The sequence below is a fragment of the Ceratotherium simum genome, chromosome 11 (genome assembly GCF_057802395.1).
Source record: "Ceratotherium simum simum isolate JZ-2026a chromosome 11, ASM5780239v1, whole genome shotgun sequence".
NCBI classification, from domain to species: domain Eukaryota; kingdom Metazoa; phylum Chordata; class Mammalia; order Perissodactyla; family Rhinocerotidae; genus Ceratotherium; species Ceratotherium simum.
The window spans coordinates 920554-938339 of NC_141910.1; the positions used below are offsets into that span (position 1 = coordinate 920554).

General features: G+C 45.1%; 1 protein-coding gene across 7 annotated transcripts in view; it reads right to left on the bottom strand.

The window, feature by feature from the left end:
* Nucleotides 1-7323: 7323 nt before the first annotated feature.
* SMYD1 (SET and MYND domain containing 1) overlaps nucleotides 7324-17786 on the bottom strand; it is a 47575-nt gene continuing 37112 nt past the window's right edge. For all 7 annotated transcript variants that reach the window (XM_087436452.1, XM_087436457.1, XM_087436455.1 and 4 more), the window contains 4 exons: nucleotides 12257-12349; nucleotides 9992-10155; nucleotides 8841-9009; nucleotides 7324-7532 (listed from right to left, as the gene is read on the bottom strand). In XM_087436452.1, the coding sequence (XP_087292578.1) occupies nucleotides 7374-7532; nucleotides 8841-9009; nucleotides 9992-10155; nucleotides 12257-12349 (585 nt within the window). In that variant the 3' untranslated portion in view covers nucleotides 7324-7373. The remainder of the gene's footprint in view (nucleotides 7533-8840; nucleotides 9010-9991; nucleotides 10156-12256; nucleotides 12350-17786) is intronic.

Sequence of the window (17786 nt, forward strand, 5' to 3'; positions counted from 1 at the left end):
GGCTCTCCTTCTGCCTTCTCATCTCCTTCTGGTGCCTCCCACTGGCTGAACAAGAAAGCAGAGGTCAGCCTTTCTGGGCATAGAGCAGGGTAGAGAAGGGTGGAGAAGGGATGTAGGGTGGGCAAATGGAGACAAGCTAGCACAATGGGAACTCCCTTAGCTGCAAGTGAAAGAAACCCACTTAAACTGGCTTTGGCCATAATTAAAGGGGGGAAGAGGTAGCTCACTGACTCATGTAACTGGAAAGAACACGTAAATTCAAAGCCTTACAACATCATCAATATTTCTCTCTCCTTATCAACTCCTTTTTTGCCCTCGATGCCAGCTATGTTCTCCCAGAACTATCCAAACATCAAGGAGCATGACTACCAGCACCTCCAGGATCACAAATTGAGAGCTTATATTTCCAGAAAAGAGCAGGAACTCCTCCTTCTCCAGTTCAGAAGGGCCCTGGCATGGGTCTGATTGCCTGGCTTGGGTCACATGCAGTGGTGGGCTAGAGCCAGCTAGGACCAGCTCCCAACTCAACGTATAGCTTGACAGCTTGACAGTGGCCACCGTGGGAGTATTTACACCAGGGAAATCAGCAAATGTTATAAATCAGGGATCTTCTTTACATTGTTGTTAAATATTTACCAGCACACCATCGACTCAGGGCCATGTGTGTCAGGAAATGCTGTGTCATGGTATATCAGGCTGGGTCTTGAGCCAAGTTGTCCTGAGTAGCTAAGGACATCGTGGCGCAGAGGAGTGTCTCTAGAGGAGGAGTTGGTACTGTTATCAGAATTGGGGAGATGCTGGGCTGAAAAGACAACCTACATAGCACATTACAGGGGGTGAAGGAGAGGGAAGCATCAAAGATAATATCCCAGATCTTGGGCAACTAGGTGGATGGTAAGGTGGGGAGCAGAGGTCTGGAGGGAAATGATGAGCTCATGTGTAAACAGGTTGAGTATGAAGTTCCTACCATCATGAGTAAGGCAAAATCCTTACTCTTAAGTAACATATACTCTAACAAGACAGGTAGTGAATAAAGTGCAAATATCTGTCCTACAAGGCCAAATGTAGGTGCCACCAAAGAACACAAACCACATATCTGGAATTCTATCTGCTGCTTCAAACTGTAGTTCCCAGCACTGCCCCAGCTCTTTGCTATACCCAGGAAGGTGCCAGGTCTACAAAGGGATTCTACACACACCACCTACCTGGGACAGGTGGGCAGAAGGGAAGCAGTGAGACAGGACTGTGCTCGACTAAGTGAGAACTTACAAACCCTGTCTTGGTGAACAGGGAAGAGAAAGAAGGCAAATTGGGTGTGGCTGTCAATGTGATATATGGGAAGATTCATTCTCCTGGAACCCAGAAATCAGGATTCAAGGCCCAAGTCTTTTGCTCAGAGGCTTGTAGCTGTGCCTACATGACTGGTCTGAGGGCTTGATAGCAAGACTGCTGTGGTAGGCAGAACGATGGCCTCCAAAGACGCCCACGTGCCAGCCCTGGACCTGTGAACATGTTACCTTAAACGTTGCAAAAGGGATTTTGCAGATGTGATTAAGGTTAGGACCTTGAGATGGGGAGATTGTAGAGGATTATCCCAGTGGGCCAAATGGGACCACAAGTGTTCTTATAAGTGAAAGAGGAAGGCAGGAGTGATGTGATTGCTGACTGGGGGCCACAAACCAAGGAATATGGACGTTCTAGAAGAAGCTTTTAGAAGCCGGAAAAGGCAAGAAACAGACTCTTCTCCTAGAGCCTCCAGAAGGAACCCAGCTCTGCAGACACCTTGATTTTAGCCCTGTGAGACCCACTTTGGACTTCTGACCTCCAGAATTGTAAAATAATAAATCTGTGTTGCTTGAAGCCACTAAGTATGTAGTAATTTGTTACAGCAACAATAGGCAACACAGCTCCTAAAAATATCTGGGAAACTGTAGCTCTGTGTCTGGACCAGACTGTTCTCAGACTAAGCCGTGTGAGCTGGGGACGCCGAGGCTAATAATGAGGACTGAGTTCATGCCAGAATTGATGGACTCGTATGGTGGCCTATGGCCATGCTACATGCTGTCCTTCTCTGAGACTGATGAAGTCCTCCTGGGCAATGCGAGATTGGGTGATGTGTACATAATGCTGGGCCAGGAGGGGACAAGGGAGCTTCCAGAATGGCTGTTTACCTTCACACACTGGATGTTATCATCCATGGCTGTGCAAACCTTGGTCCAGAAGTTTGCACCCTGACTGCCCTCAGAAATGTTGCTATTCTCTGTGCTCTGTGCCCCAACTATACTGATTCCCTTCTGCATCTTTTAGAGAAGTGAACCTTGAGTAATTCGCCCAAGCAGTGGCTATATCTGGCCTTCAATACACATGTCTGTCAATACTTTGGTGGTGCAGTGGGCAAGCGGCTTAGTCTGAAGGGTAGTAATCAGAAGTCTTGGCCTTGTTTGGTACGGCCTTGAGGGGTAGAGGTTTCAGAATGCAGATTTCACCCCAGTTAGGTAAAGATTTCTTTAATGGTCTTTCTAACTATCTATTCTGTTACTCCCATGTAGCAAACTCCATTTTTATAGATTGACAACACTACAAATTAATATGTTCTTCTAAAGTTAAGTCGATTTTCTTGAGGTAAATATTCCCACCATGGCCAACGTCAAGCTATCAGTGTGATGCTGATGAATGCAGAGCTGGGAAGAGATGTGCACAGCTGGCTCTCATGAGCCAGTAAGAGCTGGCTGCAGCATATACACCACTGCTTGTCTCTACCCTTCACCTCGCTTTCTCATTAGGAGAAGGGACACCCCAACAGAAGCATGGTTGGAATGCTCATGGAGCACTTATGATGGGCCAGGTACTGTTCTAAGAGCTTTACAACTAAAAAATGTAATTCTCATAGCAACTCTATGTGGTAGGTAGAAATGAGGAAACTGAGGCAGGGGTGAAATAACCAGTCCAATGTCATAGAGCTGATATTAGGAGTGCTGAGATAGGAACTTAAACAATTTGTTTCAGTGTCCATAATCTTTAAAACTACACTAAAGTGTTCTCTAAAACCGCACTGTCTAATAGAGTAGCCAGTGGCCACATTGGCTATTGAAATTGAAATTAAATTAAATTAAAAATTCAGTTCCTCACTCATACTGGACTCATTTCAAGTGCTCAATAGCCACATGTCACTAGTGGCTAGTGTACTGGACAACACAGATATAATACATTTCCATTATCATAGAAAGTTCTATTAGACAGTGTTGCTCTAAATAGATTGTCAGAAAGAAAGAAACCACACATATTTGCTTGGAAACATGGAGAATTTAATTGCCTTTGTTGACTGCTGTAACATAAAAACTCAAAATACACAGTTTCATGTCTCTTTTGCTCTGAGATAATCAAATTCATTCATTTATTCATTCATTCGTTCAACACACATTATCTGAGCACCTGCTAAGTTCCAGGACCTGTGCTAGGTTCTGGATTTGAAAGATGAATAAAGGGACAGAGCACCTGCCTTCTAGGAGCTCACAATCGGATGGAGGAGGCAGACAAGTAAAAAGGCAATTAAAATGCCATGAGGAGAGTGTTTTTTTTTTTTTTTTTTTAAGATTTTATTTATTTATTTTTTCCCCCCAAAGCCCCAGTAGATAGCTGTATGTCATAGCTGCACATCCTTCCAGTTGCTGCATGTGGGACTCGGCCCCAGGATGAACGGAGAAGTGGTGCCTCGGTGCGCACCCGGGATCCGAACCCGGGCCGCCAGCATCGGAGCGCGTGCACTTAACCACCAAGCCATGGGGCCGGCCCAGAGGAGAGTGTTTTGATGGGGATTCAAGTGTAATGTGAGGACTCAGACAGGCAGCCAACCAAATCTAACACATTCAGGGAAGGCTTCACAGAAGGGGTGATTTCCAAACTGGATGTTGAAAGATGAATAGGAGTTGGCAGGTTTCAGGTATTTTAGATGGAAAGTTTTGAAATTCAAAGAGACACAGGAGAACATGGGTCACTCAGGGACCTGTGACTGAGTGAGTTTGACTAAAGTGTAGGATGCAGTAGAGACTCGAGAAGTAACTAGAGCAGAAGTCAGGTGTTCTCAGGTGGTGTGCTGAGCAGGAACAGATGGAGGCAAGGGGAGAAAGGAAAGAGAAAGAGTTTCACTTTGGACGTGCTGAGTTGGATGTACCTGCAGAACGTTTGAGGGGATGTGTGGGGAAGGAACTCAAGAGCAAGTTTGGGGAATACAGATTTAAGAGTATCAGCCTCAAGGGGTGATTAAATAGAGGGCCTGGCTGAGCTCACATGGGGAGTGTGTGCAGAGTGAGATGAGAATGAACCAAGAGTGACCGGAAGAAACAAAACCAACTCAAGGAAATGCCAACATATCAGGGCAGGTAGAGAAACAGAGCCAGAGAAGAAGACTGAGAAACCACATCAGAGGATCATCACAAGGAAGTGGTGTCCCAGAAATCAAGGGCTGGGACTGTCATCTGATGCAGAGAAGCCAAATAACACAAGGACTGAAAAGTACCCAGTAGAACTGACCTTGCTAAGAGCCATTTTAGTTGCGTTCAAGAAGCCAGTCTGCAGTGGGTTCAGGAAGAAATGGAAAGTAAAGAAAGGCAGATACTAACTATGAGAGACAAATTCGTTAAAAAGAAATGCTCAGCCGTGAAGATTATGATGGAAGAGTCCCCAGCATGTTTATTGACTGCATTGAAGAAGCCAGTGGACAGAGAAATGTCAAGGATCCAGGGTGGAGAAGGAATAATGAATGAAGCAAGTCCCCGAGGACATAGGAGGGGAAGGGGTCCAGAGCACAGGTGGCAAGTTTAGCTTTGGAGAAGGAGAGGGGCTCCCGTTCCACTGGTGTAAGAAAGAGGGGAGGGAAGGATGAGCACAGACACAATGTGCATGAAAGAGGAAATTGAGAGAATCCCATCTTCTGGCCTCTGTTTTCTCCATGAAGCAGGAGATGAGGTTCTGCTGAAAGCAGAGGACTCGAGGACAGGAGTGAAGGCCTGAAATAGATCCTGAGCAAAAGAGAAAGAGCCAAGGAGGAGCACATGAGGCTCTTCTGGGCTGTACGCAAAGGCCAGCTGAGGTCAGAGAGGGGGAGTCTGAGGGGAGGCCTGTGTTCAGAGGGGTGCTCTTTTCCTTGGCTGTGCTCAGCATCTCCAGGTACAGCAGAGGAAAAACAAGACAGTTGAATTAATCCAGGGTTGGGACTCTGCCAGGCAGGAAGGGAGAATGGGCAAAAAGGAAGGAGGGTGACGAACTGAGGAGGAAGGTGAAACACTAGAGTTTACATGAGGTCATAGAGTAGTTTGGGGGGAGAAAAGATACAGAGGTGAAAACGTAGGAAGCAATGACCAGGAAGTTAGATATCAAAAATGGAGAAATTATGGGTGATGACAGTGTCTAGGGTGTGGCCAGGAGAGAGTGTTAATGGAGAAAATGGAAAGACACCTGAAACTGAGTAAACAGAGAATCTGTGAAGCAAGAGAGTTAGATGATTTATGTTAAGTGGACTTCAAAGACACCAAATTTGAGGGAGAGGTGATGAAAAACAAGACCATGAATATGGAGGAATGACCAGCGATTGGCAGGCGACAGTGACAAAGAAGGGCAGAGGGTTTAGGAGGGAGGCTGTATATGAGGGTAGAAGAGTGATGAATGTGCCAATTGGGTCCCCGGGAGAAGGCTGGTGCCATGTCTAGGCCTGTAGTGTGGGGGCATGGAAGACCTGTCAGTCTTCCTGTGAAAGCTTCTAGAGAAGTGAGTATCCTCACAGAAGAACCCAATGCCAGTTGCAAGTATTCTGCAAAAAGGTGGCACATTTGCACAGTTTTCAAACAAAGTTTTTGGTATGTTTGCAGAGCCATTGGACAGGTTCACAGGGAGGCAGTAGGTCATTCTGAGGATGAAAGGGTGGAGATGGAGGAACTAACACCTTAGACAGAGATAAAAATATGGGGCCTGGTGGGATCACTTGAGTTCAAGATGTTAGCTAGAGCTCTGGGGTCAAGGGTGGCCTCAGGTGGTATAGAAAACTTGGTGACACCCCCCAAATGGAGGTCTTTGCTCCAGGATACCCCAAAACATTGGTGAGAACTTTGGGATCCCAGAAGATAAAAGGCCAACTAGGTTGGTTGATTCCCAAGACCCTCACTCTTGAGTGGAAACCACAGCAACCTCCCAGGAGATGAGGGCAAGTTGGTCACACTGCAAAGAGATCCTAGCCTAAGTGTGCAGAGTCCAGATTAAACATTCCTTCTGGTGAGAAGAGCAGAGGCCCCAGGGCATAGACAGTAAAAGAAATTAAGCAAAGGAAGTCATAATTATTCATTACTAAGACCAGAGATTTACTGTGAGCCAATGATGAAGTCTAAGCTGATAAAGACCCCCAGGCACATGGAACCAAATAAAACCCCCAAAGGCCAATTCTGCTGGACCCATGACCATCAGGTAGTGTGTTTCCAAGTTTCTCCCTCAGCTTTACCCTGAAAAGACTTCTTTAATCCTAGTAGGCCAATGGCCAGAAAAATCTCAGGTATTGTCCAAGTAGCCCCCACATCACAGGGAACCACAAGGCTTGGCAGTGAGGGTGGGGAAAGGAGACACTCCCTCTCTGTGTTCTAGAAATAGTTTCAGAATAATACTTGGAACCCAGACTTTAAACTGAGGCCTCAAGTGGTTTGGGCAAAGCCCTCACCTCTTTCTGCATGTTCACCATTCTGAAGAGGTTTCATTTCTCTGAGTAGAACCTAAATGGCCCAAACACAGCCCCTTCTTCGTAACTCCACACTAACTTGAGGAAAGTGGACATCACTCATCCTTGTCAGCCAAATCCTGCATATTCTAGACCATGGGTGAGTCCAGCAGCCCCAGAGACACCTGCCTGCACAGATGGGTGTACAGCCACCTGAGACTCCAGGTACCTGTCACTCTCAGCTCAGATGCCATCTCCTCCATGACACCCTCCACTGCGCGCACACACACACACACACACACACACCAGACACACGCCCTCCATTGCCTCCCCTCTCTCTGTATAGTTTACCATTACATTTATTATTACAGTGTGCTTTAATTGTTTACATTTTGCCTCCCAGCTACATTTGGAGCTTCTTTAACCCTAGGGTCTAGCACCCAATAAATATTTGTAGGTTGAGTTGGGCTGGGCTAGGCGGGGATAGAGTTAAATTGAATTGAACTGAATTAAAATGAATCAAAATGACACTGGGCACACACAGCAGTACATTCCCACAGCAACAAGATTGAGCGTTACTCTGACTTCCTCAACAAGGGTCTCCCCAGAAGCCCACCACCCCCAGAATGTCTCCCCATACCCCAGCCATGGTGCCCCTTCCCCACCAGGTAGGTCCTCATTGCTTCTTATGGAACAGAGCTGGGGCCGGCTCATTGCTGGGCTCGGCCATGACCTGCATGGGCTGGCTGTTCAGGGCAGCCTCGCGCATCTTGTGGTACATGAACTCGTTCTGGCGGAACATGCGCAGCTCCATTTCCGTCTGCACCCGCATGGCCTGTGGGACGCACACACACCATAAACCCATAAACAGTGATGACAAAGCCTCCAGGACGTGTTGGTGTCTGACCTACCTTGGCCCTTTTGGAAAGGGCAGACAATGGGGTAAACGACTACTAGGCAAATGTACCCCCTCAGAGGACACACACTCACACATATATACACACTGTCTGTCACACACACACACACACACACACACACGCTCATCCACTGGGGGCCTAACATCCTGGCAGGGGGCTCAGTTTTTTAGGAGAGGGAGTCAGACCCCCAAGAAAGTAGCTTGAGGGATTGTTCTTGGCAGAGAATGTTCTCAGGAACTGCCAAGTGGGCACCTGGGTTTGAACCCTGGCTCCTGCACTTAAGTCTCACCTAACATTGTGGGACCTTAGGCAAGTGACTTAATCCTTTCAGCCTTTAGTTTCCTCATACATGAAATGGGTGAGGTTCCTTCGTATTTTACAACGGGCTGGGAAGATCATAATGTGTGACAAATAGAAAAGCCCTCATTCTTCCATATGTCCATTCAAGAAATATCTATCACAGACCAGGCACCATTGAGAGGCCAAGAATACAGCAGAGAATTAGATGACAAAGACTCTGCCTTTGACAAGCTTAATATACTAGACATAAAGTTAGTCCTCTCATACATTTGATGACACCAAAGTCTCTCCTCTTCCCCTCTACTACACTGCCTGAGGACAGTCCTTTGGACTCTGTCACTCTCAAATAAGCCAGCCCTTCAAAGCACAAAGGAAACCAGCAGCTATTAAGAGCATGTCATTTGCCAGGCACTGCTCTAAGTGCTTTTCACACATTAACTCATTGAACCCTCATCACAACCCTATCCTTCTCCATTTTCCTGATGAGGAGACTGAGGCCCACACATTCAATACCTGCAGTCACACAGCTAGAAAGTGGTGAAGCTGGAATTCAGTCCCAGCAGTCTGATTCCAGAGCCTGTGCTCCCCATCTCTTCTTTATGTAGCACAGTTTCTAATATACGTGGCTGCACGCACATGTGCACAAACCATTATTTAGGTTTTCTCAGTCCCAGCTTGGAGCATGTTGGGGTTCAAGTCTCAGCTTTGCCATCCACTTGCTATGTGCCTATGGACAGATTACTCCCCTTCCCTGGGCCTCAGTTTCTTCCTATGTAAAACAAGGGGAGTGGGCTCAAGCATTTCTGAGTTCCCTTCTGGTCTAGCTGGCAATCTATGGACTTTCCAAAAGCAGAGTCCAGAACTCAGCTCTCACGCTCAGAGAGCCTAGACCAGGGAGAGAGGCCCAGCCCTGAGATGCTACTTGCCTCCAAATCCTTGGTGATTGGGTGGGAGGGGCCATGTGTCACCAGGAGAATGGCATAGGCTTTGCAGATCATCCCGTGCCCCACCTCAATGTTGCCAGCATGCCAGTTGGTCAAGCCTGCACGCATCACAGCCATGCCCAGTTGGGCATTGTTGGGGTGGTAGAGCTTCCTGTAGGGGCATAGCAAATAACCATAATATAATCCTGTCCTTCCTTATATCTGCACAGCATTTGACAACTTATAAAGTGCCCTCACTAATTAAGTCCATCTGCCTCCCACCAGCACTGTGAGGCATCTGCAGCCCATCAAGGAGAGACTGAGGGATGGGGAGGTGGGGTGAGTTGCCAACACCCCACATAGTGAGGCTGTGAGAACTGAGACTCTGACCTAGAACAAGGAGCCAGGTACTCACAGGGAAAGGGGTCAGGACTGTGCTATAAACTTGAGTACAGAAAGCTGGGAGCGCCCGGGAGCATCCCCCATCTCCGTGGAAAGCAATAGGAAGTTCAGGGGGACAAGATAACTGGACTGTTCTCCCTGGGACAGAATTGTATTTCCACCTCCTCTGCACCCTCCAAACAGAGCTTCCTTTTACCATGTTGTACAGTTTTCCCATATTTTGTTTATGAGTATCATCCTCTCAAAAAAATGAACCTTCTCGTGCCAAATTGCTCATTTGGCCAGCAATACAAAGTCACATACCAATGTGGACAGAGAAGGCAAGAGGGAAGGCAAGGGCATTGCATTTTACAATTTATAAGCAAGGATGGCTGACATCTCTCTCTCTTTTTTTTTTTGTTAAATAAAAGATAGCTCTCAGGATTGCTTGTGTTGATTGTCAGGGGAAAAAACCTTTCAAAGCACTTAAAATCAAGCTGGATTTAGCCTTAAGGAAACCAAAAGCAGAAGATGCCACTCAAGCGATAGATGACCTAGAGGATTTCGGATGACAAATAGGTTTCTTCTCGGGTACCAACTCTAATTATCTGGTCATTACTGCTCAAGCACCATGGTAAAAAGGAGCATGATAGATTACTGATGCCTGCTGTGGGTGCAGGAAGGAGAGGTAGCAACATGTGTGCCATCTATTTGCCATCCCTGGAATAGACACATTTCCAGGAGACTATCTGAGACCCAGAATTGTCACCTACATATAGCCATCCACCATCTTCCTGGCGTAGTACGAGGCCTCCTCAAAGGCCTGAAGGTAGGAGAGGACCTCTGAAACAATGCTCAGTATCCGCAGCATGTAGAGGTTGGTGTCGGCAAACACTGGCTCCTGCTTTTGCAGGCACTCCCGGCATAATTTCACAACCTAGAGGAGACACAGGCCCTGTCCATTACCATTGCACCAGAGCACATGCTTAATTCACCTGTAGGAGCATCATGACGACATTGGGAACTCATTCTTTTAAGGCTGAGGAAATTGCTGACAGAGGTGCGGAAAGCACCAGTTTGTGATTTAACAGCAAAATGGTCCTATTTGGCTAAGATGTACGGATGGAAAGGGTAACAGTGGGAGATATGGCTGGCATGGCAGAACGAGAAGTTTTCATATATAAGTAAGTCAGTAGGTAGCAGGGAGTTATGAAAGATATATAGATGATATGGATATAGATATAGATACTCTCACAACAATGCAATGAGATAGGCACTACTAATATTCCCATTTACCAGATGAGAAAACTGAAGCACAGAGAGAGTAAGTGGTTTGTCAAAGTCACACAGGTAGTGAGCGATGGAGCAAGGATTCATACCAAGCAGTTGAGCTTTATCTTAATCAACATTCCTGTGATTCTCCACCCTGGCTGTGTTCTGGGATCCCTTGGACGCCTTTTTAAAAACATCAGTATCTGCGTCCTACCCCAGACCAATTGAAACCAACTATCTGGGGAAGGGACCTTGGCATCTGCAATCTGTATGTGCCCCTGGGTGGTCCTTATGCACAGTGAGGTTGGACAATCATGCCCCGCTAGAAATGTGCAAGATGGATTGGCAGAGAGGGAGGCCCCCAGGAGGCTGAGAGACCCACCAGGAGGCTGCCACATTCGTCCTGGACTCAGGCTTTTTTGACTGATTCATGTGTAGACACAGGCTTAGGTTGCACTCTACCAAATCAGAGGGCTCTCGAGGTTTCGGTTTCTCATTGTTCTCCTCTTCTTCCCTTGCTGCTGTCATGGGAGAAATGCCACACAATTCTATCCATTTCAAATGAGTGGGAACTAATTTTTCTCTGACACTCTCCCAAAAGCCCATGAGGCAACTGGGTGGCAGTGCAGCAACATGTAGGTTGGCAATCAATCCCTCCTGAAGACAATCCTCTTAAACCCATGGAGGCAGTATCCAGCCCCACACCTGGCCCTGACAAGTTCGAATGGAAAAGAGGAGAAATGAAGTGGAGGAGAGAAGCCAGAGGAATGGAACCACAGAGCCCTCCTGATTGCTCCAGCTCCTACTCATGTCTCTGACATAGATTTTCCATACCGCACAATAACACTTTGTTCATGTGACCCTCTCCCCCACCTGACAGAACTCCTAGGGGACAAGGAGTATGTCTTGTGTTGGTCACCCGAGTAAGGGCTCAAATTTGTGCAATGAATGAGTGAGTAAAGGAGAATGAAGATAAGGGAAAAGCAGATAGAAATGAACAGAAATTAATCTCCCCCACTGCCATGCCCTAGTGGCATCCAAACTCAGCTACACACCTGAGTTGTTTAAAGAGCTTGGAAAAAAACACTGACTCATGGTCCCTGTGGTCTATTGCAGATTGGGTGAATCACATTTTAGGCAGTGAAACACAAGAATCTGTATTTCCAACAAGCTGCCTAGGTGAATTCGATGCAAGCACTCTGCAGGTCAGTGTTTGGCAGTGGGTCTCAGCTTTGGGTGCACGTTGAAATGACTTGAGAGCTTTAAAAACCCTGATGTCTCGGTCCCACCTGAAGAGACTCTGATGAAATTGTCCTGGGGCAGGGTGTGAGCATCAGGACTTTTCAATGATTCTAGCGTATAGCCAGTTGAGAACTCCTAGTGCTTTAGGAACCAGGGAGTGCTCAGTTAGTAGAGATTGGAAACTGTAGCCAGAACCCTACAAAATTCAATTCTGGGAAAGCAAGAAACCCACTGCCATCTCCATTCATCCATCTCTGATGCCAACCTGAGATATCACAGATCCCCCAGGGACATTTGTCAGGCTGCCTGTGCCCTCCACAGACCCAGTTCCAGTGGGTTGAACATACCCCTAAGAGGTGCTACAGGCTTAAGCAAGAAGAGTCATGGTCTCAACCAAGGGACATCTTCCAGAAAAACAACCTGCTTGGTAGCCTTCCCATCTTTACCCCACCCCATTTCCCTCTTACTAGAGAAACTTTCTGCCCTCCTCCCCACCCCCAGCCCCTATAAAAATGAATTCTTACCTCATGGTACAAACCCTCAGATCGAGCCTTGTCGATTTTCTCCAGTGTATCCTTCGAGAATTGTACTAACTCCTTCACCACATCCTGAGAGGGCTGTGAAAGTGAGGGACATTGAGCTGGAGACCCCTTCATGAGGCAACCCATTGCATCTTTGAATAGCTGCCATCTATGACATTCATTGTAGTGCAAGATCAATGTCTTCCTCATTCTGAATGCTTCATTTCTGTAAACGCTGCTCAAGATCCCTATAGCTTTTCCAGCTCCCTCATCATGCTCTGACTCATGTTGTGTTTTCCATTGACCAAACCCCAGAGTCTTGCTGCCAGCCAGTCATCTCCACCCTATGTTCATGCCTGGGCTTTTGGACCCCAGTGTAGAATCGGACATTGATCCCTGTTGTATTTTCTCTGGGATTTTGGATTCTCATTCTATCACACAAAATATTTTCCATTCTTCCTCTTTACTTCAAGTCAACCACATATTCTATAGGTATGCCCTTGCATTTTTGTGTTCACACAAGTCATTGATTTAAATATTGGCCAGCACAGGGCTGAGGACAGAGGCTTAGGGATTGACCAAAAAATGGTACTCCAGTTTGCCACTGGAGTTCATTAAAGAGGGCCCTTGAGGCTATGAGCATTCAAACCCTTCCAAGTGTCTTAGCATCCAGTTCATATTTCCTTGTCTTGACCAAAATTATATCATGAGAAAATGTGTCAGCTGTCTCTGTGAAATCTAGACTCAGTAGGCTTACTGCATTTGCCTGAGCAGTCTAATGATCTTGTAAACAAACCAAAGAGGTACCATAATTAAGAAGCCCATGAGGACATCATAATTTTGAAGAAAAAGTGGCAAATTTCTCAAAGTCCAAAAGAAAAGTTTACTTACTATGCTTATAAATATCAGAAGCTTTTTTCTGATTTTTTTTTTTTTTTTTTTGCTTAGGCAAATCTGATAAAACTTTTTTCTAAAATGAAAATAACTTTATTATTTATTCTGACTGTAAAATTGATATATGGAAACTGTAAAAAATTAAAATATATGAAAAAAAATATGGAGAAAAAAGTAGAAATCCCCAGAAGCCACTCAGAGATGGACACAGCATTTTGAGGAACATTTTCCAATGCATATATACAGGAATAATATTTAAAATATTTAACAACTGGTACAGGAAAAGCACTGACCAATCAAAATAGACACTAACCATCAACAGCAAGTATGTTTATATGGCCTTATCAGTGCATACTGGCTGAATTGCAGTTCCATATGTGTGCACATGCATGTGTGTGTGTATATGCTAATAGCATCAAATATTTTTCTAACTGGAATCGTATCATATTTCTGTCTATAGTCTGTTTTTTTCCCTCAGTAGATTATGGATATTTTCCTATATCAATATAAAAATATATTGCCATTTTTAATGACTATAGAGTTTTCCACTGTGTGAAGCTAGAATAATCCATTAAACCAGTTCTCCAGTTGTTCAATTTTTTCACTATAAGGAATTGGGCTCAACAGCTCCATTAAGATTTGCTGCTTACATTGTTTTGTGAGGTCACCTTCACTAAACTAGCAAAAAGTAACAGGAGGATGGGCATTTGTTCTCATCACAATCCACCCTCCTTTATAGATGGAGATCAGGATCTTCCCTCAGTCTCCCAGCTGTCCTGAGCCAGTTCTGCAGTGTCCATCTTGCCGTATGAGAGGCTCCTGGCCAGGACAGCTTGCTTCAGGGTCAGGATCTCCTAAAGAAGAGGGCATTATGTTTATTCTTCTACCCACCTCACCTAGTTTGGTTTCTGCAGAGTTCTTGACTATCCCTACAATTTTGACTATCCTCGCTTCCATATCCTTCTGTATCTGGGCCTTCCTGGAATTCTTTTGTGTGTCTACCTGTACTTGTCCCATGGCCTGACCCCAGAGTGATGCATCCATCAATGCTGTGACTTCTGCTTGCAGGTCTCACTATGACTCAACCTTTGTCTTGATCTTTGATTTGGCTGAGATTTCTGGCTTCTGGCTGCCTTCCTGCCTGGCTACATGACTGCTGCCTTCCAGCCCCAGAGTGCTACTTAGCCTTCTGTTAACTCAGATCTGGTCTTGGTTCCAGACAAATCATTTCAGTGCATGTCTGCTTTTCCAGGCCCCTTTGAACCAAGCAGATAAGTAAGAGGGGGCCTATGTCTCACCCGGTTGTGCAGGGTTCTGTGACTGGTGGCCCAGAGGTGTACCACCAATCTGTCAAACTTACATTTTTCGTTTCATCCATAGCTTGTTGCCCAAGTAGTGGCTCATAAAATCACATCTAGTTTATGAACACTAGCCTCTAATGTACTGTAAGTTCCATCATCTTTAAAACTCAAAATTCTTAGTGACTCTTCTAGAGTAATCACTAGCTTGCAGGGTAGATTCAGAGAACACCAAGTGGTTAGGCATTAAGAAAAGTCTTGCTCAATTGGATGTTGTGAGGAAAAGTGTTACTTTAAGCTCTGGAAGCGAATCAAATTTTTTCAAGGAGGCAACTGCCAAGGTTCCCAAAACAACCTGGCCGGAAGGTTGTTAATTAACACGTGAAATATGTGATAAAGCTATTCTGAGAAGAGAAATGGAGCTGTTCCACTTGGCTCCACTTTTCAAAGTAAAGGCCGGAAAATCTGATCTGCAGAAAGGATTTAAGGAGCCCCACAGAGAGAGACTCTCCTCTCCAGGAGCATCAAAATAAATAGAAAACAGGGAGGAAAAGAGAGGGAGGAGCCCAGAGAGGAGCCAGAGGAGGGGGAGATGCCAGTGGAGGAGGAGCCAGAGGAGGAGGGAGAAGAACTAGAGAAGGAGGGGGAGAAGCCAGCAGAGGAAGAGCCAGAAGAGGACTGAGAGAGGGAAAGAGGGATGTGGGTTCTCCAACTCTGAAAAATTGGCACACTTGTGTTATCAAAACTATGGATGAGGACTGGAGAGAGAGAAAAAGAAAAACCTAAGCAGCTGAAACAAGGAGGGTCCAAGGCTACAATTGAGGGGAATGTTATACATTTTGGTGTTGTTTTCTCCTTTTTAAACATTTGGTTTTTGTTTTTATCCAGGTTTAAGTATACATATATTAAGGAGTCAGGAAGAATTTTGACACCAATTGAAAGTCTGAGGATGGGTCACAAAGGCTGGTGTACTGAGTGGGGCTTATCAGGCTGGGATAAAACATTCTAAGGAACAGAAAGAAAAGCAACTGTGACTACATCACAGATAGATCAGCTCAAAGGAACTGTTAATAAGTTAGTCCAACTCTCCATTTTACAGACCAGGAAACTTAGGCCGGAAAGGAAGAGACTTGCCCAAGCTCAGACATTCATCAGTATTCTTTCTACTACATTATAATGGCCTCTTATTATGCCTTAAAGTTATACCCAATTTTTTCCTGATCAATTTTTTTGGTTGAGTTATTTTTATTTTATTTATTTATTTTAATAGAGAAATCCAATTTGATATAAAAATAACAGAAAGATTTGCTTTGAATCCAGGTAGGTTCAAGCAGAAATCATCAATCTTTTATATCAAGCGAGATGCCAACTCTGCAATTCAGACTGGAAGACATGGGGATATTGTCACCAGCTGGTAACAGCTGATCTAAAGTGAAAGGACAGACACTAACAGCCACACATCACCTACTTAACTATTGGAACTGCCAGGTAAACATTGAAAGATTTAGGGAAATGACTACATGGTTGTTTCATTTAATTTTAGAAGGGAGAAAAGAGGGTCTGGCCTCGTAACAAACAAATTAAGTAGTGGTGGGAGCAAGTTATGAAACAAATACCCAGGGCCAGGCACCAGGAGGGAAGGCTGGCTGGCTTGCAGATAAGACACAGGCTATCCCGCAGGTTCTGGAAGGTCGAAGTGAGCGTGGATGCGGTAGCTTATTCTTTTCTGTAGCTTCTACGGTACCGTGCTCGGTGCCTCACATGCATGCCAGTACACATTTCCTGGAATACAAAACCTTTGATTCTGTGAAAAGGGGCTTGTTCCTATAAAGAACATATTAGTCCTTGGGTCCCAACTGCTTTGTATCCTGCCTGGGAGAGATGACGCTGAACTTCTCCACATCAGGCATCACTGATCTGTTGCTTACAGCTTCCTCTTCCTACTTCTGTCTGTATCAAGACCAGCAATGCTTGCACAGACATGTGGGCGCATGGATCCGTGTGTGTGAGTGCCTGTATCCCTTTAATTTTCATAAATGGTAGCATACAGTGTTATGGGTTGAATTGCATCCCCCTAATTCATATGATGAAGTCCTAACCCCCAGCACTCAGAATGTGACCTTATTTGGAAATAAGGTCATTGCAGATATAATTAGTTAAGATGAGGTCCTACTGGAGTAGGGTGGGCCCTTAATCCAATAGGACTGGAGTCCTTATAAAAAGAATACCCTGTGAAGAGAAAGAGACACGCAGAGAGGGAAGACAATGTGAAGAGACACAGAAAAGACAGCCATCTACAAGTCAAGGAGAGAGGCCTGGAACAGATCCTTCCCTCACAGCCCTCAGAAGGAACCAACCCTGCTGACACCTTGATTTCAGGATTCCAGCCTCCAGAACTGGGAGACAATAAATTTCTGTTTTGTAAGCCCCCAGTTTGGGGTTCTTTATTATGGCAGCCCTAGCAAACTAGTGCTCATGGCAATGTTTGACCCCTTAATTCTTTTCTGTTAAGAAATAGAGCTCATTCTACATCTGTACACAAAGATCTACCTCATTAATTTTACTGAATACAGGGCATTTTTGTAATTTAAATATTTCCCTATTGGTGGTTATTGAGGTTTTATTCAATATTTTGTTGTTCCCGACACTGCAGCATGGTATCTCTTTATACATATGTCTTTGTGTACATATGCAAGTATATCTACAGCATAAATTCTTAGAAGTAGAACTGCTTGGTCAAAGGGTAAAAAATATTAGATATTAAGAATAAAAATAAGTTATTGGCAAAAAAAAAAAGAGAGAGTCTAGAATAGCCAGGGAATAAAAGAGAGAGATGAGTCCAATGGGGGAATAGTGTAACTGAACGTTAGCACCAACAGGTGGAGTAATGAAGTAATCAAGAGGGGCCCACCATCTGGACCTAAAAGTCAGCCTTTGCTTGTAGCCTTTGCTCTAACCAGAAGCAAATTTCTGCCATACATAGGATGCACAAGTTAATTAAGAAGTATATTTGTTTCTCCAAAGAAGATATACAGATGGCCAACAGGCACATGAAAAGATGTTCAACATCATTAACTATCAGGGAAATGCAAATCAAAACTACAATGAGATATCACCTCACGCCAGTCAGAATGGCTGTAATTAACAAGACAGGAAACAACATGTGTTGGAGAGGATGTGGAGAGAAGGGAACTCTCATACACTGCTGGTGGGAGTGCACACTGGTGCAGCCACTATGGAAAACAGTATGGAGATTCCTCAAAAAATCAAGGATAGAACTACCATATGATCCAGCTATTCCACTGCTGGGTATTTATCCAAAGAACGTGAAAACACCAATG